Source organism: Squalius cephalus (genome assembly GCF_949319135.1).
Source record: "Squalius cephalus genome assembly, chromosome: 9".
Lineage (NCBI taxonomy): Eukaryota > Metazoa > Chordata > Actinopteri > Cypriniformes > Leuciscidae > Squalius > Squalius cephalus.
In genome coordinates, this window is record NC_137130.1 from 45,395,836 (window position 1) to 45,422,264 (window position 26,429).

Sequence of the window (26,429 nt, forward strand, 5' to 3'; positions counted from 1 at the left end):
TGGTGCAGTGGGAGATTCGGCTGATGGTGTGTGTGTGTGTGTGTGTGTGTGTGTGTGTGTGTGTGTGTGTGTGTGTGAGAGAGTGCGTACCCTCTCTCTTCCAGCGCAGTCTGCGGATGGATGCCGCTGTGATGGCGCAGTGGGAGATTCGGCTGATGGTGGGAGTCTCCTCCACCTGCAGGATCTTCTTCCCCTGGGATGCGTCTGGTTTGCTGTCCGGCAGAGAGCTCTTCATGGCAGTGCCCAGCTAAACGTCACAGTACAGACAGAGCTTTAGTCGCAGCAGAGAGAATAATCCTCAGACAGGAACAACAGGTGTGTGTGAGTCGTACCAGCAGCGGCTCAGAATACAGCTCCAGCTGAGCTCTGTACAGGATATCATCCAGAGCCTCTCTCCCAGCATCCCACTCCCCGTTATATCTGCCACACACACACGTTCATACACAAACACACCAGTGAAACACCAGAGCAAAACTGATCACACACTCTTTCCACCCAAGACAGAGGAATAAAAATGGGCTGATCCGGACCGGGACACGTAAAAAAGGTAAATTCATTCATGAGATTCCCTTAGAATAAATTTAGAAGAGTTTAATCTAGACAGCTTGTATATATCTGCGTAATGTCATGATGGTTGGATTTATTAGCTGCTGACATTTGATGTGATCACTACAGGATTGGTGCCTTGTGTGGAAAAAACCCAAAACATTCTCAGAACTGTAATGCATTGAAATACATTTTTATTTAGGATGTTTCACTGTTGAGTTATCATCTAGTACCCAATATTCTCAGTGTTCATTACATTTTCATTGTAGTCCAGTATTTTTTGTCTTGTATTTGAGTACAATCATAACTATGGAGGAAAACGTCTAGGTTACGACTGTGAGCTCTGTTCCCTGAGAACAGGGTGTGAGACACTGCGCCGATGACACTTTGGGCAATGCCTCCGCATGAACTGGTGTCTGAAACGCTTATCTAATCACGGCAATCCTATTGGCCGGTGACAGCCTATGACGTCACTACTAGTGCGACCCGGAAGTATATAAGGGGCGCCTGGAGAACAAATTATCGTCTGAAGGGACTGTGCAGGCATCCCCTCAGCAGGGCGAAAGACGCAGTGTCTCGTTCCCTGTTCTCCTGGAAAAAAACATTTCCCCCTTCGGGTCACATACAGGACAGTTACTGTATGCCACTGCCCAAGCTATAAGCCTCAAAAGAGGCCTCCGAGACAACGAAGGCTTGGAACCAACAGCTTCCGTGGAAGGGGTTCCTTTAGGGGAATATGGCCAGGGGGTCCGGAAGGAGTCCGCTCTAGTCACTTTCTGAGGGGGACATGAAGTCAACCCCTACCTTAACTGCCACCAGGAGGCTGGCCTGGTCTATTTTACTGACCTAGTCTTGCCAACAACCCGTCTGTTTCCTAAACAGAGTCTCTAACATTTATTTGCCTCACTAATGGAGGCATCCGGTAGGGAGGACTGCAGATAGTGGCAGTGATTGCTCACAGATCGGATCATAGAGACGGGCATTCTGGAGAGTAGAACTCAGCACAGCGCTTTCTAACCCTTGCAAACGAGGGGAGCAACTCTACACGATCCTGGATCTACACAGTGCTTCAAGGCCCTGTGGAGGCTGGGCACTCTAAAGGGACCCTAATAAGGGGAGCGCCTCCAGCTCTAGGGTTTATATTGCCAACAGACAGTGTACTCAGCAGAAGTGCTATCGACCCTTTAAAGTATGGGGAGGACAGTCTTGCGCTACCGGATTATCGAGGAGGCCTACTGTAAGGCCTACCAGCTTCGACTGTCACGGGCATCAGCGACACGAATATTATATGACTGAAGTTCAGAGCTATAATCTCAAAACTACTCTCAAAGTGAGAGGAGACCTGCTGCTCTAGTATAAGGTGGCAATAAAGGTGGCCCCACGAGGGCCAACACTTGACCCTGTAGTTCTATCTGTAGCTAGACAGAGCGGTCCTCAGTAGAATAGCTCCCGCTAGCGAGGAAGCCATCTCACACAGAAATATCTGTTTGATGCTCAGATGAACGGTAGCCTAGCTAGAGAATTTTAGCTTAGTTGGGGACATTTAATATTCAACAATATTACTGATCTGTCTTATTATGTGTGGACGATGTTGCGATTTTCTTCTAGAAACAAACTTTGTTGTATTATTTTCATGTTATCAATGTGAAGCTGCTTTGATACAATCTGTATTATAAAAAGCGCTATATAAATAAAGGTGACTTGACTTGACTTGACTTACCACCACACCAGACGCCAGACCCAGAGACGGGTTCTTAAACTGAAGGAATAACTCATCATAGGTCCAGCCTCAGGGCTGATGCAAGAAGCGCTTGGGGTGAGGAAGTGCAGATCTGCAGATCAGCCTGGTATGCTTGCAACACCGCCATTGTGTGCAGGGCATCACCAGCCAGACCCGCCGCTGCGTATGCCCTGCCATTTAAGCGCGACTTTCTCTTTTTATGGCTTAAAAGGCAGGGCCGGGGCACTTAGGGCCGGTGCCTCTCCAGCCGTGAGATCGTTCTCGAACATCTCGTCAACTGGGGCATTGACACATGCCCGTGCTCGTACATCCCCTCAACATCACCATAGTGTGTGCTCTGATGGCGATGGTGGCGCTGAATACAGGTTCTTCCACGCCTTTTCGATCTCATTGTGTAAATCGGGCAGGAATGGAAGGCTCACGGGAGCTGGAGCTTTATAGCAGTGACGTCGTAGGCTGTTGCCGGCCAATAGGATTGCAGTGATTGGATAAGCGTTTCAGACACCGGTTCACACGGAGGCGTTCCCCAAAGCGTCATCGACGCAGTGCAAGTTCCCCTTCGAAAGCGAACCGTTAGTGATCCAACAGCGCTAAACTGAGGCTGGAAGGAATGAGACGTATCCACACTCACATGGCATGATAGACCGCAGTCAGCATCTGCACCATGAACTCTGGGTCCAGCAGCACACGCACGCAGGGGGCCGTCCACGCCTTCAGCTGCTGCCGAGGGAACCCGCACACGCACAGCCTGTCCATCACACACACATCACACACGTTACACAACACACCCGTTACACAACACACCCGTTACACCACACACCAGCCGTCCACGCCTTCAGCTGCTGCCGAGGGAACCCGCACACGCACAGCCTGTCGCATCACACACCCGTTACACACCCGTTACACAACACACCCGTTACACACCTGTTACACAACACACCCGTTACACATCCGTTACACAACACACCCGTTACACATCACACCCGTTACACACCCGTTACACAACACACCCGTTACACACCCGTTACACAACACACCCGTTACACATCCGTTACACAACACACCCGTTACACATCACACCCGTTACACACCCGTTACACAACACACCCGTTACACACCCGTTACACAACACACCCGTTACACATCCGTTACACAACACACCCGTTACACACCCGTTACACAACCATTACACACCCGTTACACAACACACCCGTTACACATCCGTTACACAACACACCCGTTACACATCACACCCGTTACACACCCGTTACACAACACACCCGTTACACACCCGTTACACAACACACCCGTTACACACCCGTTACACAACCATTACACACCCGTTACACAACACACCCGTTACACATCCGTTACACAACACACCCGTTACACATCACACCCGTTACACACCCGTTACACAACACACCCGTTACACATCCGTTACACAACACACCCGTTACACATCACACCCGTTACACACCCGTTGCACAACACACCCGTTACACACCCGTTACACAACACACCCGTTACACACCCGTTACACAACCATTACACACCCGTTACACAACACACCCGTTACACATCCGTTACACAACACACCCGTTACACATCACACCCGTTACACATCCGTTACACAACACACCCGTTACACATCACACCAGTTACACATCACACCAGTTACACCAGCCGTCCACGCCTTCAGCTGCTGCCGAGGGAACCCGCACACGCACAGCCTGTCCATCACACACACATCACACACCCGTTACACACCCGTTACACAACACACCCGTTACACACCTGTTACACAACACACCCGTTACACATCCGTTACACAACACACCCGTTACACATCACACCCGTTACACATCACACCCGTTACACAACACACCCGTTACACAACACACCCGTTACACACCAGTTACACATCACATCAGTTACACACCAGTTACACAACACACCCGTTACACACCCGTTACACAACACACCCGTTACACATCCGTTACAAAACACACCCGTTACACACCCGTTACACAACACACCAGTTACACACAAGTTACACATCACACCAGTTACACACCAGTTACACAACACACCCGTTACACACCAGTTACACACCCGTTACACATCACACCAGTTACACACCCGTTACACACCCATTACACATCACACCCGTTACACAACACACCCGTTACACATCCGTTACACAACACACCGTTACACACCCGTTACACACCCGTTACACAACACACCCGTTACACACCCGTTACACACCCGTTACACAACACACCAGTTACACATCCGTTACACAACACACCGTTACACACCCGTTACACACCCGTTACACAACACACCAGTTACACACCAGTTACACATCACACCAGTTACACACCAGTTACACAACACACCCGTTACACACCCGTTACACAACACACCCGTTACACACCCGTTACACAACACACCAGTTACACACCCGTTACACATCACACCAGTTACACACCCGTTACACAACACACCCGTTACACACCCGTTACACAACACACCCGTTACACACCCGTTACACAACACACCAGTTACACACCCGTTACACAACACACCCGTTACACACCCGTTACACAACACACCCGTTACACACCCGTTACACGCCCGTTACACAACACACCCGTTACACACCAGTTACACAACACACCAGTTACACACCAGTTACACATCACACCAGTTACACACCAGTTACACAACACACCCGTTACACACCAGTTACACACCCGTTACACATCACACCAGTTACACACCCGTTACACATCACACCAGTTACACACCCGTTACACAACACACCCGTTACACACCAGTTACACAACACACCCGTTACACACCCGTTACACAACACACCAGTTACACACCCGTTACACACCAGTTACACAACACACCCGTTACACAACACACCAGTTACACAACACACCAGTTACACATCACACCAGTTACACACCCATTACACAACACACCCGTTACACACCCGTTACACAACACACCAGTTACACACCCCTTACACAACACACCAGTTACACACCCGTTATACAATACACCTGTTACACACCAGTTACACAACACACCAGTTACACACCCGTTACACAACACACCAGTTACACACCTGTTACACAACACACCAGTTACACAACACACCAGTTACACATCACACCAGTTACACACCCGTTACACACCCGTTACACAACACACCAGTTACACAACACACCAGTTACACATCACACCAGTTACACAACACACCAGTTATACACCCGTTACACAACACACCCGTTACACACCAGTTACACAACAGACCAGTTACACACCCGTTACACAACACACCAGTTACACAACACACCAGTTACACACCACACCCGTTACACAACACACCAGTTACACATCACACCAGTTACACACCACACCAGTTACACAACACACCAGTTACACAACACACCAGTTACACACCACACCAGTTACACAACACACCAGTTACACAACACACCAGTTAAACAACACACCAGTTACACACACCACACTAGTTACACACCACACCAGTTACACAACATACCAGTTATACACCAGTCACACAACACACCAGTTAAACCACACACCAGTTACACAACAATGGTAATGTCATGTATATATGTTTTGTTTCAACTGAAAATAAAACTATTAAAAAAGGTAACGCCAATTGCAGTGGCGTGCAGAAGTCGTACAGTAAACATGTGTCAGTCCGTTATATTGATGCGTACACATATACTATACACTGAATTCTGAAAAGGTTTTTTGTAATGTTTTTTTTCATGGGTGCTTTGGTGTGCATAAACTTATGAATTATATGGACTCTTATATCATTTGGTTATTCTGTGTCCTTTTGGAGTCTCAAAGTGTCCTATTTTGGAAAGAAACCTAAATTCACCTTGAAAACTGGCAGAAAATACAGTTTTGTGAGAATCATCCATCAATATGATAGTTTACTTTGCTGGATATAGTGTTAAACAAGAATAATGTGGTATGCTTAATTTCACAAAAAGGGTGCGGTTAATCGTGATTAAAAATGTTAATCTATTGCCAGCCCTGCTCCCTGTTCATCCCTCTAATCGGGAACAGCTCTAGGGTCGGCCGAGGCCAGGGCTTCCAATCGCACTCCGACGGTAACCAGACTCAGACGTGACTCTGTAATGGAAGTCTGTTCAGGTCAGAACCGCAATCATGTTCGTTCAACTCGGTTACAGGTGTTCTCAGCGGCGGCCTGCTTCTGATATAACGGGTCACTATCTGCTCAGAGCGGAGAAGAGATCTCACCGTGAGCTCATTCTGCAGACGGCCTGGTGTGAAGAGGGGGGCATGTAGACCACCACTGAATTATAGCACAACATCAGGAAACACAATACCTCAAACCTGCAGACACACATTACAACACAAAATCACATGAATAGTGAAAACTATTGACAAATCTGTTAGTTCATTTTACATATCTTTCCTTTCGAAACATCTGGGGTCTCATTTATAAAACTGTGCGTAGGAACCTTACTAAAAGTGTACGTGCTCCCGAAAGCCAAAAAAGGCGTACGCAAAAAAATATTCAGATTTATAAAACCGTTCGTACGCCAGAACCTGCGCAGAATTCACTTTATAAATCCCAGTCAGCGGAAGATTGTGCGCACATGCGTCTCCACCCCGAAATAACCATATATGGAGCTTACAACGCCTAGTTTTACTATGCAGATCCTCATCTGCATATCATTTGCGTATGATTATTCATCCACGTGATAACGTTTAACGGTACAAGACACATTACATTAATATAAATCATGTAGTTGTCTATCCTTGCCTTGTTTTTGAATACATAAATCAAATAGTGTATAAAATACATTTCAGAGAAAGTTTTTCTCACTCTTTTCCACTGGCCGAATTGTATTTTTAACTGATTTATATTTTTAATGTAAACAGATAGGCCTTGGGCATTATTTGCACTAAACTATTTTCTCAGACAATCTGGTATTATCATGATAAGCAATTATCTCTGTGGTTAAAACATTTAAACACAGCATGCCAGAGGAAAAGTGTTCAAAAACACCGCATCCACAACAAATATTTCTATTGATTGAATTTGAATATAAAAAATGTTGTAACTTCTCAGTAATGATTTCATGTTTAAGTGTTTAACTCCATTAATTTGAATGGCATATTTAATCTAAATGTTTATATCAGAAGTAAAACATAGTTTAAATCATTATTTTATTTATTTAAACTGGTATTTGCGTCAGTTTCACTAAACGGCCCAACGCGCTCGCTGGCGCGGACATTTAAGAAGGGATGGATATTTGCTTCAAGTGACAGGCTTGGTGAGTGAAAGTATATTTGTATTATCTTTCTGTATATGTTTAATTTTCTTTAGATTTTCTGTCTAAAAGTGACCAAAAAGACACTTAACTCCAGCTCACCATCGGTGTCGCCAAACTGCTCCATCTCCAAAGCGCTCGTACGCATGGGTCAGAGTTTGCATGCAGGTGCGCACATTTTCCCGTCAAGTTTGTTTTTATAAATCACAACTTATGCGTCGGAAGTGGCGTACGCCTCTTTCAGGGCCTGTTTTGTGCGTACGCAACGGTTATAAATGAGGCCCCTGAACTGTAAAGAAACACTTATCCAACACTGACCTGTTCTGGGCAGTGAACGTCTCTCTCTGTGGGTGCAGGCCACTGTAGATCACTCTGATCAGGTCATGCTGGCAGAGCGCTCCCTCAGTCAGACCCATGGAGCCCAGACTAGACGGCTAAACACACACACACACACACTTACACTAAACAGAGATTAGGGACACCACGGTGTACATTTTAGGACATCCTCAGACCTCAGTCATATGACGAAACGGCATTGCGCCTCAGACTGAAAGCTTTAGATCTCAGGAAAAGCTACGTTAGGTCTCGTACAATCAGGCTGTGTGATGTGGCCTCAGCAGACGCAGGACTTAATGGTGCAGAGTTGATGGGCTTTTTATTCTGAATAAATATAAAACAAAAACAAATGGGGGAAAACGGGAGCGGCCAGCTGGGAGTGGGACACAACATGGCTTCATGGTGCAGGGCACACAGAGTGTCTGACACCGAACTGGCACAGGCCAGAGAACACAGAGAGAATGAATAGGAGAGCACAGAAAGCAGGTGCGGAGGAAGGGCAGGTGGGGCAAATAAACCAATAATCAGATAACAAGAAGCGTGGGGTTAAGACAATAGACAGGCACATGGCACATATAAATAAACATGACAAGCCCTGTGCTCACACCACACACACAACACACACAGACAGAAAAGTGTTTGGCTTGAGCAAACTTGAAACCGCACGCTCACACAACGAGAGCACAGAGAATGAGTGAGTGTTCATCCGGAGCGCTCACAACAGAAGACAAACACACAGAGCATGAGTGTCCGAACCCCGACACCAAACTAGACTCAAGTGCCAGGATCTGAACACCACACTCCACACACACACACACACACACACACCAACAACTCACCATGCAGATGAAAGACTGTACGGACAGAACTGCATGCTCACAACGACAAGACCGAAGGAAAGTCAGAGCTCTGTCACCAAACAAGAATAAACCAGAGCGAAGTGCCAGAACCCCGACAGCATCGCTCACGGTGAAAGCATGACACTGTTTGACGGGTGCAAAACTCCGTTCCTGAAGAGTTCAGCTTCAACCCTTATTAAACACACCTGATCCAAGTCAGCTTATTTGAGAACTACAGGTATTTGTGATGGAGATATCAGAGATGGAACTAGACTCTCCAGGAACTGAGTTTTGCACCCTGATGTAATATTTCTAGAGCTGATATGGGGCTATATGTTCAGCAGAGTGATGTAAGCTTTGTTATGACTGCATCATCTATGACTTCTAGGAATAACATGATGCAATTCATATCATGTATGACGCAATACCAGCTTCAGACTGCATCATTCAACGTTTTGCCTAAAAAGCAAGTACTGTCCAAACCCAGTCATAGATTTAAGGTGAAGTGACGTGAAGCAATGTGGGGTTAGGTGTCTTGCTCAAGAACACCTCAGTAGTGGGTATTGAGAGTGGCAGAAAGCGCTGTTCATTCACTGCCCCCCCCCCCTACATGTTCCTGCCGGTATTGAGGATCGGACCCGCAACCTTTAGGCCACAACTGCCCCCACATCTGGATCTATTTATTTATTTATTTATGTCGCGCACATCCACCAGATTTGTAGTTTTTTAAACATTTTTATTCGTGTTTGTAGTTCTGAACTGAATCCTCCTCCAACGTGCAATGGGTTGTGGGCAATATTAGCTGATATAGTGAGCATGGATCCACACTAGTAGACCATCCGGCGACTTGGCATACTCTTTTCAACATCATATGCTTTGGGGGACACTTATTCTAATCTCATTTTCAGTTTAGGATGAACAGTAGGGTTAGTCCAAACATTGGGACACAGTCTCAACTACAGTCCTAGGGGACGCACCTAGCATCATGTTTTAGATGTCACACTAATTAAAACACCTGGCTCAAATCATCAGCTTCTTAGTGTGTTGAACTGGGAGACATCTATGCCTTAAAAGGTCCCCAAGAAGTTTAGAAACAGAACCACTTAAAAAATTTGTTTAAGTTTAGAAACAGAACCACATAGTGGTAAAAAAAACAAAATGTGTAAAAATGCTTAGAACATGCATACACGGAAACAATGGTGTATGTTTGTTTTCTGGACAGGAAGGAAGAAAAGTGGTTAGTACTAAAATTGACACAAAAAAATCAAAACTTTTCTATAATTACTAATTTGATGGTGATCTAGGGGGAAGGGGAACATGGCGTGAGGATCTTGTGTGTGTTTGTGATGTTCATAGGTTCAAAGTGTTAACTTGGATGTCTAAAAAATAAAAACATTAATTACAAAAAAGTAAGTTGAAAAAAGGTTGCGGAATGTCGTGAAAGTTTCATTCTGCAGAACTAATGTTTTGGGTGTTATTGTGTTGCTTAAGGTGGGAAATTAATTCAGTTTAGAAGTTTAGCAGGAGTAAAACAGAAGGCTGTATGCGTATTGTGCATGTTGTTTACCTCATGATATATGGATGGCTTGGACAGGGACGGGACCATGAAAGATAACAGCTTGCTGTTTCCGTCTTTATCCACAATTTCCTGTAAAACATACAATATAAACAATGTGTGAGACTGAGGGTATATTACAGTACATGTTATGCATGTGGGATGTGCTTTTATTCAAGGACACTGAAGGATCTAAGCATAAGACAATTTTATTACTATATTACTTTTATATGCATATATTTTAGAGATAACCAATGAATGAATAAATGAATGAGGCATTTATATAGCGCTTTCGGTAACACTTTATTTTACGGTGCCCTTGATACAGAGTAATTACTTAATTAGGTACTTAGTAATATACATTGTAATAACATGTAACAAAATGTACTTAACATGTAACTAAGTTATGGAACAGCCTATACTTACAGATTGTAATTACACACATGTAATAGGCAGCTATACTGTTACACATGTGTAACAAGCCGAGTTGGATAAGGTTTATAGATACACATGAAGTACACTTAAGTACATTCTTGATGCACTTTATTTTACGTAGCTTATACCTGTGTAATATTATGTAATTACAATGTAATTAAGAAGCTACTGCATGCATTTAAGATGTGAACTAGTGAGTTAAATGAAACTAAGGCAGAAATGGATAAGGTATGTATACACAAAGTACACTTAAGTACATTCTTGATACACTTTATTTTATGTTACATACAAGTAATGCTACAGAACATACACATTTACCATGTGTAACTGCAGACCTTAGTAGCCTAACATATTTAAGTACATGTTGTTTGTAACAACAAACTTGTTGTTTGTAGCTGCCTATTACATGTGTGTAATTACAATCTGTTTATATATGCTGTTCCATAACTTAGTTACATGTTAAGTACATTTTGTTACATGTTATTACAAAGTCTATTACTAAGTAATTAATTAAGTAATTACTCTGTATCAAGGGCACCGTAAAATAAAGTGTTACCGCGCTTTCATATGTACTACTGTACAAAGTAGTGCTTTACAATCACATCAGGGAATCTCTCCTCTACACCACCAGTGTACAGCATCCACTGGATGATGCGACGGCAGCCACAGTACACACACACACACACACTCACACACACCAGATATAGGTGGAGAGGAGAGAGAGTGATAGAGCAATTCAGTGGATGGAGATTATTAGGAGGCCATGATTGGTAAGGGCCGATGGGTGGAATGTGGCCAGGACACCGGGGTTACACCCCTACTCTTTACCAGAAGTGCCATTGGACTGTTAATGACCACAGAGAGTCAGGACCTCGGTTTAACGTCTCATCCGAAGGACGGATGGGTAGGCTAAGGTTTAGAAGAAGGGATGTTGTTAGGACTACATTTTCAGACAGGAATGCTCTTCCAGGATAAACAAAATATGTTGACCCTGGCATGTGTTAAGCTTGACAAAATCAGGATGAGCGATGTTAGTACCCACCCAAGATTTTCTGAAGTCTGATTGTTAAAAATTATAAACAATGTCCAATCACGTTCACGTCAGGATGCTAAAACGTTTGACGTGGGCGTGGCCAGCTGTGACTCTTGAACGGAATGAGATAACATCACCCATCTATGGGCTCAGTCTGTGCTCGCATGAAAGAGGATTCATTTAGAAAACAGGCGTGGCCAAGTATACCCAAAAGACTCAAAACTCAGAACTTCAGAACTTAGGTGAGCACATGCGACATATGATTCTAAAGAGGCATGCAAACTTTTATGGAGATCAAGCCATAGGTGGCGCTATAACTGTTAAAACCCTTTCATCTAAATTGCCTGTATTGGCTGTAAATGGTCTTCTCCATCTATGATTTAGATGGTTACAAATTTGCAAAATAAAACAATACATTTTTACGCATGTGCTTAAAATGCTTGAACCCCGTTATTTGCTGCTTGCAGCTATATTTTTTTACCGTTTTGGGAGGAGTCAAATTGACCTATGTGGCCTCTACAACCAAATGCATTTACAAGTGTCCAGTTGCCTCTGGAATGAGTCTGGGATACGTCTCAAAGCACCTCCTGAAGTGGTTTGTGCGACTGTAACGCAATCCATCTTGAATGCGTTTTGAAAAGCATTTACACCTCATCTTCATGATCGGAGAGCTATCCTATCAGAGAAAACCCGTGAAGCAGCCACGCGTAAACAGGCCCACAGAGTTTACACAGATCGCTCGTCAACAGCATGACTGAACCATATACTACAAACCACGAACAAGCTCATCACGGTCTCCAGGATCACTGGAGAGTTACAGGCGGGTGAATCTGACCGGGGTTTGAGCCAAGATGGCGCTGTGAGGTGGGCTGCCAGTTACAGCAGCTCTGACCTCTGAACTCTGAACTGACCTCTGAACTGTTCTGTTTGTTCCACTGTTCTCTGTGTTATGGGTTTAGTTTTGCACTTGGAGCTAAGTACACAAGTATTAGAAGGCATTGGATGAAGACTGGCGCGTTTATACACTGTCTGGACTCTGTCACAGGACCACGGCTACACTGATCACTCCACAGAACAGCTGCTAGCGCTGACACACACACACACACACACACACACACACACACACACTGATACTCCTAATGCTATGAGTAGAGGTGGGAGAAAAAAATTGATTCTCCAACGCATCGCGATTCTCTCTTCAACGATTCTGAACATTTCATACTCTGCTTGCTTCCATTTCCACACACACACACACACACACACACACACACACACTCACCAGGTTGTAAATGCCCAGCAGAAGAGCCTCTATGCAGCTGCTGCTGTGTCTGCGTCTGCGCAGGTAAACCCAGAGCAGCTCGGGGAGGAACTGCAGAGTAAAGCGCCGCAGACGCTCCTCTGAACTGCGGTACAGCTCGAAGAGTTGGTGGCACACAGGCTCCAGCAGCTGTGAACACACAGATGATGCTCAGGAGAGTGAGGAGACGAGGGGAAGGTGTGTGTGTGTGTGTGTGTGTGTGTGTGTGATCTCTCTCTCCTCACCTCAGTGTCAGGGTCCTGAATGACTCTGTAGAGGGCAGCTACCAGCGTTTCCTTCTGGGGGAGGACCCCAGCATAACCAGACAGCTGCGCTTCCGACAGGGCCTATCAGAGCACACACACACATTCAGCATCAGTAAAGACAAACCAACACAAATCTGAAGAAGTGCTAAGTAGCTATTAAATAATCTGCATTAGCCCCAAGATTCTATGCTCTTAAATAAAGCTCGGAACAATGGAATAAAATACTTTTAATACTTTTAATCTTTTCTATAAGATCCAAGAGCATCTACTTTTCTGGTGCCTTGACCATCATCTACTTGAGAAACTATAAAAAATACCAATATTTAAAGGTCTGACAGTCTGAAAATTGCATATTCACTGGCTTTTACCATCATGGTAATTCACAATTTAGATTTTAGGGTCACAGTTTCTACGGGTCTTTATGTGTTATGTTTGGGGGATTATGCAAGGAGGAACATCACAATAGATTTGATTAATATGATTAATATGTTGATTAATATGTTGAGAACCCTGACATTACAGCATTCTCCTGAATAAATGGTACTAATGGTACTCATCTGTGTGTGTGTTCAAGCATTTAGATAAGAAGGCACATCATCCTTCCTGAACCAGCAGTCTGTTTATCTGGAAACACACACACACACACACGCGCGCACACACACACACACACACACACACACACACACACCATCAGGCCTTAATACTGGATGCTACTTGACTCACCTTGAACTCTGAGAGCCAGTCTTCCACTATCCCTCTATCTGTAGCCATCACCACTACCTGAGACACGAGACACATAGAGAAATACTGCAGATTAGATACATGTTTTCACAATCAACTCATCAGTGGGTTCCCTGAATGACTGTTTGATTAGCTGGTATTGAGGAAGCCAGTATAATAGCGCTGGTTTAGGTTCATATCCACCAGACACCAACCAGACGTGTTTGCTAAGACCTTTGTTATCAATCAAAATCCAAGAAATTAAAGAGATTCTAAACATTAGGAAAAACTAGTGTTGTCAAAAATGTTAAGATATATCTGATGAGCGCGTGAACACAATGGCCAATCAGAGGTGTTTATGATTCCGCTCAACAGCGCTCAAAGCAGCACATTTTAAAAATTTCAGGACCAACTTGGTACCGGTACTTTAGACAACACTAAGAAAAACCCTACCAAACCTTCTCTTTAAACATAAATTAAAAACACACAATTGCAGAGTATCTATCCATATGTTGTTATATTAGTTATAAATACTGAGGCATTAAATGTTTAAAACCGCATAATGCCAAATCCCCAGACTCTACTTAGAGAGTAGCTTCCTTTCGGCCCGACCCATCTACCAACTTCAGATGACCAGGTGCCGAGTCTGAGTGCACTTTACATCTTACATCTTAATCCACTTGCACACACAAGCACCACATGCAACGATGTTATGGGCACAAACTCTTACATTCAGAGTATTCAATCCACTACAGTATGAACAAATAAGCCAAGCCAATCCCAGTTTCTGTTCTTGCCTTAGCAGTGAATATTACCTGTAACCACAGGAACAGTCATTACATTAAATATCAAAGATGGCGACTTCCATATCGCTGGAACGCCTCGTCACAGTTTACACAACATGAGTCAAATTAAGGCACAAGTTTATCTGTCAAGTCTTAACCCCCTGAGGTCGGCGGTATCGCCGGCGATACCAGCTCGCTTTTTTTTTATCAGTGTAAAAGAAACTCATAAATACTCTGTTGACTTTGATTTTCCATAGGAGTTTCATACATCAATCGATTCTGTTAAATGTGTATTATTTTTGTGTATACTCACAATAAAAACAAAGTGTTGTGCTTTTTGCCAAATAAAGAAAAATAAACGTGATGTGAGTTCTGCCTTCTCTCTGTCAATGTAGTCCATTCTGAAACGCGTCCGAAAATGAACAATAACTCAGCGAATACTCAGTCAAACAGACATACAGACACACAGGCATGAAGCTTGAATTCTATTCTTTTAAATTAAGTAATTTATATAAAAAACAAATATTCTCATCTTGTGAAATCTGTATTAAAAGAGAGCGATTCCAGTCGAGCTCATTACAGCTCATTCAAATGTAATGTGACTCCGCCCACGGAGAGCGCACGCTATTCAAACGCAAATGGCTGAGGCAATCCGCGCAATCCTGTGAACGCCCCCATATCAGCTCGAGAAAACACAAGTTTATTCAGATCATTACTTGTTTACACCGTCTCGCAGCGCTGTGAGGAATAATAATAATGGAAAATGTACCTCAGAAGTGCAGGTATATTGAGGAGCGAGCTGAGGAATACTGTAAGTTTTTTTCCTTCTCACGTGAATCGGGTTTCTGTTTATGAATTAATGAACGGCAGAGATGCGCGCTGTTTACCACAGCTCGCAAAAAGACAGTTTAAATTTAAATCGCGTGTGTGAATGAATGATGATGTTTTAGCAAACTGTATTGCTATACTGAGATGAGTAAAAATCGACTGAAATATGTTGAAATAAAATGTAGGCTATTTGTATAAGCAACGTATTAAACTGCAAATTAACATTTATATGCCCTAATATTTCATAAAAACAACGTTACAGTCAGGCGAAATATGAAAGACAACATTTTGTTGACTAGATTTGAGTACAGTTTTTACTGTAGAATATACTGCCACATCAAATAAGCTTTTGTTTAGCAATTTCTATATATATAAAATACTATTTTTGTCAAAAATAAAAGTCATCAACTAAGATGTTAGCTGTTCCAATGTTGGCTATATTCAAACTAATGAATACATAGATAAAATGTAGGCCTATAATCTTTTTTTTTTTTTTTTTACAAAGAAAGAGTACACTTGAAATATTGTTGAAATTGTAATTATTGTTATAATTTTAACCTTTTTAATAAAATAGCAAAACATATTTACAAGACAGATGTAAGCAAAATCTTAAATGGTCAATATAAGTCTTCTTCTAAATATATCTTTTGTCCTTGCATTGTGGCTCAGTCAGTGTCACACCTGAATGCATGGCTCATTATGCAGAGTCATTACGCATAATGGGTGGGACATTGTATTCTAAGGTGTAAACCACTCCTCGTTCACGCCCCCTTGCATATTGGCTTTCCAAGCAAAACCTGTTTTACATCAATTTAAGTCAATGTATTGTTTTATGTGAACGATAAAGCAAGACTATTTTCACATAATTTTAAAGTACCAGGACCGAAGGAACAACATCCATTAGTCAAAAGTCTTATTGACACATATTTATTATGAGTTTTGTGGTCTTATTTCAGCAACTTTCATTTTTATTTTTTTCAATAACCACGCATAAACATTATTCTCTTAAAAATTAAAAAATATACATGCATGGTGATCACATATTTTGGTAGCCCTGTTTGTGCTATATAGAGTGAATTTACACCTTTGCCATTAACATGTTTATAAATAACTGAAAAAAGCACAAATGTCAGAGCATGTCAGAACACCTCCAGGGCCCAGAAAACACCTCAGACTCCAGAGGGTTAATGAACTAAAGCAGCTTATATACCTGAGTCGCGAGTGCAGCATCTGAGCACAAAACTGCTGAAAACAGTTGCGGTAGAACAGAGACGGGATCTTAAAACTGCTGGGAAGAGTTGCGGTAGAACAGAGAGATAGTTGCGGTAGAAAAGAGACTGGATCTAAAACTGCTGGGAAGAGTTGCGGTAGAACAGAGAGACTGGATCTAAAACTGCTGGGAAGAGTTGCGGTAGAACAGAGAGACTGGATCTAAAACTGCTGGGAAGAGTTGCGGTAGAACAGAGAGACTGGATCTAAAACTGCTGGGAAGAGTTGCGGTAGAACAGAGACTGGATCTAAAACTGCTGGGAAGAGTTGCAGTAGAACAGAGAGACGGGATCTAAAACTGCTGGGAAGAGTTGCGATAGAACAGAGACGGGATCTAAAACTGCTGGGAAGAGTTGCGGTAGAACAGAGAGACTGGATCTAAAACTGTTGGGAAGAGATGCGGTAGAACAGAGAGACGGGATCTAAAACTGCTGGGAAGAGTTGCGGTAGAACAGAGAGTCGGGATCTAAAACTGCTGGGAAGAGTTGCGGTAGAACAGAGAGAGGGGATCTAAAACTGCTGAGAAGAGTTGCGGTAGAACAGAGACTGGATCTAAAACTGCTGGGAAGAGTTGCGGAAGAACAGAGACTGGATCTAAAACTGTTGGGAAGAGTTGCGGTAGAACAGAGAGACTGGATCTAAAACTGCTGGGAAGAGTTGCGGTAGAACAGAGAGTCGGGATCTAAAACTGCTGGGAAGAGTTGCGGTAGAACAGAGAGAGGGGATCTAAAACTGCCGGGAAGAGTTGCAGTAGAACAGAGAGACTGGATCTAAAACTGCTGGGAAGAGTTGCGGTAGAACAGAGAGACTGGATCTAAAACTGCTGGGAAGAGTTGCGGCAGAACAGAGAGACGGGATCTAAAACTTTTGGGAAGAGTTGCGGTAGAACAGAGAGACTGGATCTAAAACTGCTGGGAAGAGTTGCGGTGGAACAGAGACTGGATCTAAATCTGTTGGGAAGAGTTGCGGTAGAACAGAGAGACGGGATCTAAAACTGCTGGGAAGAGTTGCGGTGGAACAGAGACTGGATCTAAAACTGCTGCGAAGAGTTGCGGTAGAACAGAGAGACTGGATCTAAAACTGCTGGGAAGAGTTGCGGTAGAACAGAGAGACCGGATCTAAAACTGCTGGGAAGAGTTGCGGTAGAACAGAGACTGGATCTAAAACTGCTGGGAAGAGTTGCGGTAGAACAGAGACTGGATCTAAAACTGTTGGGAAGGGTTGCGGTAGAAAAGAGACTGGATCTAAAACTGTTGGGAAGAGTTGCGGTAGAACAGAGACTGGATCTAAAACTGTTGGGAAGAGTTGCGGTAGAACAGAGACTGGATCTAAAACTGTTGGGAAGAGTTGCGGTAGAACAGAGACTGGATCTAAAACTGCTGGGAAGAGTTGCGGTAGAACAGAGACTGGATCTAAAACTGCTGGGAAGAGTTGCGGTAGAACAGAGACTGGATCTAAAACTGCTGGGAAGAGTTGCGGTGGAACAGAGACTGGATCTAAAACTGCTGGGAAGAGTTGCGGTAGAACAGAGACTGGATCTAAAACTGCTGGGAAGAGTTGCGGTAGAACAGAGAGAGGGGATCTAAAACTGCTGGGAAGAGTTGCGGTAGAACAGAGAGACTGGATCTAAAACTGCTGGGAAGAGTTGCGGTAGAACAGAGAGACTGGATCTAAAACTGCTGGGAAGAGTTGCGGTAGAACAGAGACTGGATCTAAAACTGTTGGGAAGAGTTGCGGTAGAAAAGAGACTGGATCTAAAACTGTTGGGAAGAGTTGCGGTAGAACAGAGAGACTGGATCTAAAACTGCTGGGAAGAGTTGCGGTAGAACAGAGAGACTGGATCTAAAACTGCTGGGAAGAGTTGCGGTAGAACAGAGACTGGATCTAAAACTGCTGGGAAGAGTTGCGGTAGAACAGAGAGAGGGGATCTAAAACTGTTGGGAAGAGTTGCGGTAGAACAGAGACTGGATCTAAAACTGCTGGGAAGAGTTGCGGTAGAACAGAGAGACGGGATCTAAAACTGCTGGGAAGAGTTGGGGTAGAACAGAGAGAGGGGATCTAAAACTGCTGGGAAGAGTTGCGGTAGAACAGAGAGACGGGATCTAAAACTGCTGGGAAGAGTTGCGGTAGAACAGAGAGACTGGATCTAAAACTGCTGGGAAGAGTTGCGGTAGAACAGAGACTGGATCTAAAACTGTTGGGAAGAGTTGCGGTAGAAAAGAGACTGGATCTAAAACTGTTGGGAAGAGTTGCGGTAGAACAGAGACGGGATCTAAAACTGCTGGGAAGAGTTGCGGTAGAACAGAGAGACGGGATCTAAAACTGCTGGGAAGAGTTGCGGTAGAACAGAGAGAGGGGATCTAAAACTGCTGGGAAGAGTTGCGGTAGAACAGAGAGACGGGATCTAAAACTGCTGGGAAGAGTTGCGGTAGAACAGAGAGACTGGATCTAAAACTGCTGGGAAGAGTTGCGGTAGAACAGAGACTGGATCTAAAACTGTTGGGAAGAGTTGCGGTAGAAAAGAGACTGGATCTAAAACTGTTGGGAAGAGTTGCGGTAGAACAGAGAGACTGGATCTAAAACTGCTGGGAAGAGTTGCGGTAGAACAGAGAGACTGGATCTAAAACTGCTGGGAAGAGTTGCGGTAGAACAGTGACTGGATCTAAAACTGCTGGGAAGAGTTGCGGTAGAACAGAGAGAGGGGATCTAAAACTGTTGGGAAGAGTTGCGGTAGAACAGAGACGGGATCTAAAACTGCTGGGAAGAGTTGCGGTAGAACAGAGAGACGGGATCTAAAACTGCTGGGAAGAGTTGCGGTAGAACAGAGAGAGGGGATCTAAAACTGCTGGGAAGAGTTGCGGTAGAACAGAGAGACGGGATCTAAAACTGCTGGGAAGAGTTGCGGTAGAACAGAGAGACTGGATCTAAAACTGCTGGGAAGAGGTGCGGTAGAACAGAAACTGGATCTAAAACTGTTGGGAAGAGTTGCGGTAGAACAGAGACTGGATCTAAAACTGCTGGGAAGAGTTGCGGTAGAACAGAGAGACTGGATCTAAAACTGTTGGGAAGAGTTGCGGTAGAACAGAGAGACTGGATCTAAAACTGCTGGGAAGAGTTGCGGTAGAACAGAGAGACTGGATCTAAAACTGCTGGGAAGAGTTGCGGTAGAACAGAGACTGGATCTAAAACTGCTGGGAAGAGTTGCGGTAGAACAGAGAGAGGGGATCTAAAACTGTTGGGAAGAGTTGCGGTAGAACAGAGACGGGATCTAAAACTGCTGGGAAGAGTTGCGGTAGAACAGAGAGACGGGATCTAAAACTGCTGGGAAGAGTTGCGGTAGAACAGAGAGACGGGATCTAAAACTGCTGGGAAGAGTTGCGGTAGAACAGAGACGGGATCTAAAACTGCTGGGAAGAGTTGCGGTAGAACAGAGAGAGGGGATCTAAAACTGCTGGGAAGAGTTGCGGTAGAACAGAGAGACGGGATCTAAAACTGCTGGGAAGAGTTGCGGTAGAACAGAGAGACTGGATCTAAAACTGCTGGGAAGAGGTGCGGTAGAACAGAAACTGGATCTAAAACTGTTGGGAAGAGTTGCGGTAGAACAGAGACTGGATCTAAAACTGCTGGGAAGAGTTGCGGTAGAACAGAGAGACTGGATCTAAAACTGCTGGGAAGAGTTGTGGTAGAACAGAGAGACTGGATCTAAAACTGCTGGGAAGAGTTGCGGTAGAACAGAGACTGGATCTAAAACTGCTGGGAAGAGTTGCGGTAGAACAGAGATGGGATCTAAAACTGCTGGGAAGAGTTGCGGTAGAACAGAGAGAGGGGATCTAAAACTGCTGGGAAGAGTTGCAGTAGAACAGAGATTGGATCTAAAACTGCTGGGAAGAGTTGCGGTAGAACAGAGAGAGGGGGATCTAAAACTGCTGGGAAGAGTTGCGGTAGAACAGAGATTGGATCTAAAACTGCTGGGAAGAGTTGTGGTAGAACAGAGAGAGGGGATCTAAAACTGTTGGGAAGAGTTGCGGTAGAACAGAGACTGGATCTAAAACTGCTGGGAAGAGTTGCGGTAGAACAGAGAAGGGATCTAAAACTGTTGGGAAGAGTTGCGGTAGAACAGAGACTGGATCTAAAACTGCTGGGAAGAGTTGCGGTAGAACAGAGAGACTGGATCTAAAACTGCTGGGAAGAGTTGCGGTAGAAAAGAGAGACGGGATCTAAAACTGCTGGGAAGAGTTGCGGTAGAACAGAGAGACGGGATCTAAAACTGGTGGGAAGAGTTGCGGTAGAACAGAGAGACTGGATCTAAAACTGCTGGGAAGAGTTGCGGTAGAACAGAGACTGGATCTAAAACTGTTGGGAAGAGTTGCGGTAGAAAAGAGACTGGATCTAAAACTGTTGGGAAGAGTTGCGGTAGAACAGAGACTGGATCTAAAACTGCTGGGAAGAGTTGCGGTAGAACAGAGACTGGATCTAAAACTGTTGGGAAGAGTTGCGGTAGAACAGAGAGACTGGATCTAAAACTGCTGGGAAGAGTTGCGGTAGAAAAGAGAGACGGGATCTAAAACTGCTGGGAAGAGTTGCGGTAGAACAGAGAGACGGGATCTAAAACTGCTGGGAAGAGTTGCGGTAGAATAGAGAGACTGGATCTAAAACTGCTGGGAAGAGTTGCGGTAGAACAGAGAGACGGGATCTAAAACTGCTGGGAAGAGTTGCGGTAGAACAGAGAGACTGGATCTAAAACTGTTGGGAAGAGTTGCAGTAGAACAGAGACTGGATCTAAAACTGTTGGGAAGAGTTGCGGTAGAACAGAGACTGGATCTAAAACTGTTGGGAAGAGTTGCGGTAGAACAGAGAGACTGGATCTAAAACTGCTGGGAAGAGTTGCGGTAGAAAAGAGAGACGGGATCTAAAACTGCTGGGAAGAGTTGCGGTAGAACAGAGAGACGGGATCTAAAACTGCTGGGAAGAGTTGCGGTAGAACAGAGAGACTGGATCTAAAACTGCTGGGAAGAGTTGCGGTAGAACAGAGAGACGGGATCTAAAACTGCTGGGAAGAGTTGCGGTAGAACAGAGAGACTGGATCTAAAACTGCTGGGAAGAGTTGCGGTAGAACAGAGACGGGATCTAAAACTGTTGGGGAGAGTTGCGGTAGAACAGAGACTGGATCTAAAACTGCTGGGAAGAGTTGCGGTAGAACAGAGAGACTGGATCTAAAACTGCTGGGAAGAGTTGCGGTAGAAAAGAGAGACGGGATCTAAAACTGCTGGGAAGAGTTGCGGTAGAACAGAGACTGGATCTAAAACTGTTGGGAAGAGTTGCGGTAGAAAAGAGAGACTGGATCTAAAACTGCTGGGAAGAGTTGCGGTAGAAAAGAGAGACGGGATCTAAAACTGCTGGGAAGAGTTGCGGTAGAACAGAGACTGGATCTAAAACTGCTGGGAAGAGTTGCGGTAGAAAAGAGAGACTGGATCTAAAACTGCTGGGAAGAGTTGCGGTAGAACAGAGACTGGATCTAAAACTGTTGGGAAGAGTTGCGGTAGAAAAGAGACTGGATCTAAAACTGTTGGGAAGAGTTGCGGTAGAACAGAGAGACTGGATCTAAAACTGCTGGGAAGAGTTGCGGTAGAAAAGAGAGACGGGATCTAAAACTGCTGGGAAGAGTTGCGGTAGAACAGAGACTGGATCTAAAACTGCTGGGAAGAGTTGCGGTAGAAAAGAGAGACTGGATCTAAAACTGCTGGGAAGAGTTGCGGTAGAACAGAGACTGGATCTAAAACTGTTGGGAAGAGTTGCGGTAGAAAAGAGACTGGATCTAAAACTGTTGGGAAGAGTTGCGGTAGAACAGAGACTGGATCTAAAACTGCTGGGAAGAGTTGCGGTAGAACAGAGAGACGGGATCTAAAACTGCTGGGAAGAGTTGCGGTAGAACAGAGAGACTGGATCTAAAACTGCTGGGAAGAGTTGCGGTAGAACAGAGAGACGGGATCTAAAACTGCTGGGAAGAGTTGCGGTAGAACAGAGAGACTGGATCTAAAACTGCTGGGAAGAGTTGCGGTAGAACAGAGACTGGATCTAAAACTGCTGGGAAGAGTTGCGGTAGAACAGAGAGAGGGGATCTAAAACTGTTGGGAAGAGTTGCAGTAGAACAGAGAGAGGGGGATCTAAAACTGTTGGGAAGAGTTGCGGTAGAACAGAGACGGGATCTAAAACTGCTGGGAAGAGTTGCGGTAGAACAGAGACGGGATCTAAAACTTTTGGGAAGAGTTGCGGTAGAACAGAGACTGGATCTAAAACTGCTGGGAAGAGTTGCGGTAGAACAGAGAGACTGGATCTAAAACTGCTGGGAAGAGTTGCGGTAGAAAAGAGAGACTGGATCTAAAACTGCTGGGAAGAGTTGCGGTAGAACAGAGACTGGATCTAAAACTGCTGGGAAGAGTTGCGGTAGAACAGAGAGACTGGATCTAAAACTGCTGGGAAGAGTTGCGGTAGAACAGAGAGACTGGATCTAAAACTGCTGGGAAGAGTTGCGGTAGAACAGAGACTGGATCTAAAACTGCTGGGAAAAGTTGCGGTAGAACAGAGAGACTGGATCTAAAACTGCTGGGAAGAGTTGCGGTAGAACAGAGAGACTGGATCTAAAACTGCTGGGAAGAGTTGCGGTAGAACAGAGACTGGATCTAAAACTGCTGGGAAGAGTTGCGGTAGAACAGAGAGACTGGATCTAAAACTGCTGGGAAGAGTTGCGGTAGAACAGAGACTGGATCTAAAACTGCTGGGAAGAGTTGCGGTAGAACAGAGAGAGGGGATCTAAAACTGCTGGGAAGAGTTGCAGTAGAACAGAGATTGGATCTAAAACTGCTGGGAAGAGTTGGGGTAGAACAGAGAGAGGGGATCTAAAACTGCTGGGAAGAGTTGCGGTAGAACAGAGACTGGATCTAAAACTGCTGGGAAGAGTTGCGGTAGAACAGAGAGAGGGGATCTAAAACTGCTGGGAAGAGTTGCAGTAGAACAGAGATTGGATCTAAAACTGCTGGGAAGAGTTGCGGTAGAACAGAGATTGGATCTAAAACTGCTGGGAAGAGTTGGGGTAGAACAGAGAGAGGGGATCTAAAACTGCTGGGAAGAGTTGCGGTAGAACAGAGAGAGGGGATCTAAAACTGCTGGGAAGAGTTGCGGTAGAACAGAGAGATGGGCTCTAAAACTGCTGGGAAGAGTTGCGGTAGAACAGAGACTGGATCTAAAACTGCTGGGAAGAGTTGCGGTAGAACAGAGACGGGATCTAAAACTGCTGGGAAGAGTTGAGGTAGAACAGAGAGACTGGATCTAAAACTGCTGGGAAGAGTTGCGGTAGAACAGAGAGACTGGATCTAAAACTGTTGGGAAGAGTTGCGGTAGAACAGAGACGGGATCTAAAACTGTTGGGAAGAGTTGCGGTAGAACAGAGAGACTGGATCTAAAACTGCTGGGAAGAGTTGCGGTAGAACAGAGAAACGGGATCTAAAACTGCTGGGAAGAGTTGTGGTAGAACAGAGAGATGGGCTCTAAAACTGCTGGGAAGAGTTGCGGTAGAACAGAGACGGGATCTAAAACTGTTGGGAAGAGTTGGGGTAGAACAGAGACTGGATCTAAAACTGCTGGGAAGAGTTGCGGTAGAACAGAGAGACGGGATCTAAAACTGTTGGGAAGAGTTGCGGTAGAACAGAGACTGGATCTAAAACTGCTGGGAAGAGTTGCGGTAGAACAGAGAGACTGGATCTAAAACTGCTGGGAAGAGTTGCGGTAGAACAGAGACAGGATCTAAAACTGTTGGGAAGAGTTGCGGTAGAACAGAGACTGGATCTAAAACTGCTGGGAAGAGTTGCGGTAGAACAGAGAGACTGGATCTAAAACTGCTGGGAAGAGTTGCGGTAGAACAGAGACGGGATCTAAAACTGTTGGGAAGAGTTGCGGTAGAACAGAGACTGGATCTAAAACTGCTGGGAAGAGTTGCGGTAGAACAGAGAGACGGGATCTAAAACTGTTGGGAAGAGTTGCGGTAGAACAGAGAGACGGGATCTAAAACTGCTGGGAAGAGTTGCGGTAAAAAAGAGAGATGGGCTCTAAAACTGCTGGGTAGAGTTGCGGTAGAACAGAGAGACGGGATCTAAAACTGCTGGGAAGAGTTGTGGTAGAACAGAGAGAGGGGATCGAACCCTTTCAGCTTAATGCATTTGTCACTTTAATAAAGCCACTCAACTACAGGCCTGACAGCTGTATTCTGCTGCTGTGTGGCCACTGCTTCCCATCATGCACTGCTGCCTACGTCATCAACACCAGGCCTTCCTTGCTTTCAAGGTCAGCAGCCGTACTCATCATGCACAGGGAAATTAATTATTCAACTCTCTCTGCTCATTCCAGTCCTCTCGCTGAGCATCTAAATAGGCTCCCAGTGCAGAAGGGCAGATATAACACAATACTGCAGACAGCCACGGTTATGACTGGCTAACACACAGGAAAAATTATCAGTGCCCCTCACTATTGCATGCAACATTATCCATAAATATATACCTGTCATTTACAGCCAAATTATTATTGATTAGTTTCCACAACACATGCCTGAAGTGTCAGCAGAGATTGTGTCAACAAGACTCTCTCCTGTGAAGGCCTCATCGACACTACAGCCATCGGCACCGATCCTCAACAAACCCGTCTCCATACCGGCGTGACTCTGATCTTCAACCAGATGGAACTGGATAATATTCTGAATGTTCTGATCCAATCTGACCTCTGACCTGTAATGCTGCCTGAATCATAATGACACACTGTTCGCTCATTGGCCAGGAGAACTTTTCTCCCAAGGTTTTTTCTCCATTCTGTCACTGATGGAGTTTTGGTTCCTTGCCACTATCACCTTTTTCCACCTTTGTTGCAATTGGCTTTTGTCTTGCTAACATTTATTCAACAATATTATTGATCTCCTGCATTGACACCATTATATGAGAACTGAACTGAGCTGGACGATGACATCACGGTTTTCTCCAGAGCGGCTATATATATTAACTAAATTAATAACTTTTTTACCACAAAATTAAACATACTTACTTAAGCTGGACTGTGACGCTATCTTCTTCTGGAAACAAACTTTGTTGCATTTTCCTGTTATCTCTGTAAAGCTGCTTTGAAACACTGTTTTGTAAAAAGGGCTATATAAATAAAGGTGACTTGACTTGACTTACTGTTGGCGATGTGGCTGCAGTCAGATCCGAGACACCTGGCATTGCTTCATCTTTCAACAAGTTTCTTCCAGAACCCTGCAATATATTGTGCCTGGTTAATAATCTGCGGTGAAATGCTCTGAACAAACATATAATCCTCTGAAGAGATCTGGGACATCTTTCAAGTTCAGATGAAATGGAAGCGTTGGATCCCTTCTT

The 26,429-nt window shown here is 44.5% G+C and overlaps 1 protein-coding gene across 2 annotated transcripts in view; it reads right to left on the reverse strand.

Annotated features, from left to right (window-relative positions):
• The window catches only part of LOC307164520 (hyccin 2-like), a 56,464-nt gene that overhangs the window by 23,912 nt on the left and 6,123 nt on the right, over positions 1-26,429 (reverse strand). For both annotated transcript variants that reach the window (XM_079881449.1, XM_079881450.1), the window contains exons 2-11: positions 26,232-26,306; positions 14,135-14,191; positions 13,391-13,492; positions 13,128-13,295; positions 10,393-10,473; positions 7,969-8,084; positions 6,611-6,706; positions 2,919-3,035; positions 333-420; positions 91-247 (exon numbers count right to left, since the gene is read on the reverse strand). In XM_079881449.1, the coding sequence (XP_079737575.1) occupies positions 91-247; positions 333-420; positions 2,919-3,035; positions 6,611-6,706; positions 7,969-8,084; positions 10,393-10,473; positions 13,128-13,295; positions 13,391-13,492; positions 14,135-14,191; positions 26,232-26,273 (1,024 nt within the window). In that variant the 5' untranslated portion in view covers positions 26,274-26,306. The remainder of the gene's footprint in view (positions 1-90; positions 248-332; positions 421-2,918; positions 3,036-6,610; positions 6,707-7,968; positions 8,085-10,392; positions 10,474-13,127; positions 13,296-13,390; positions 13,493-14,134; positions 14,192-26,231; positions 26,307-26,429) is intronic.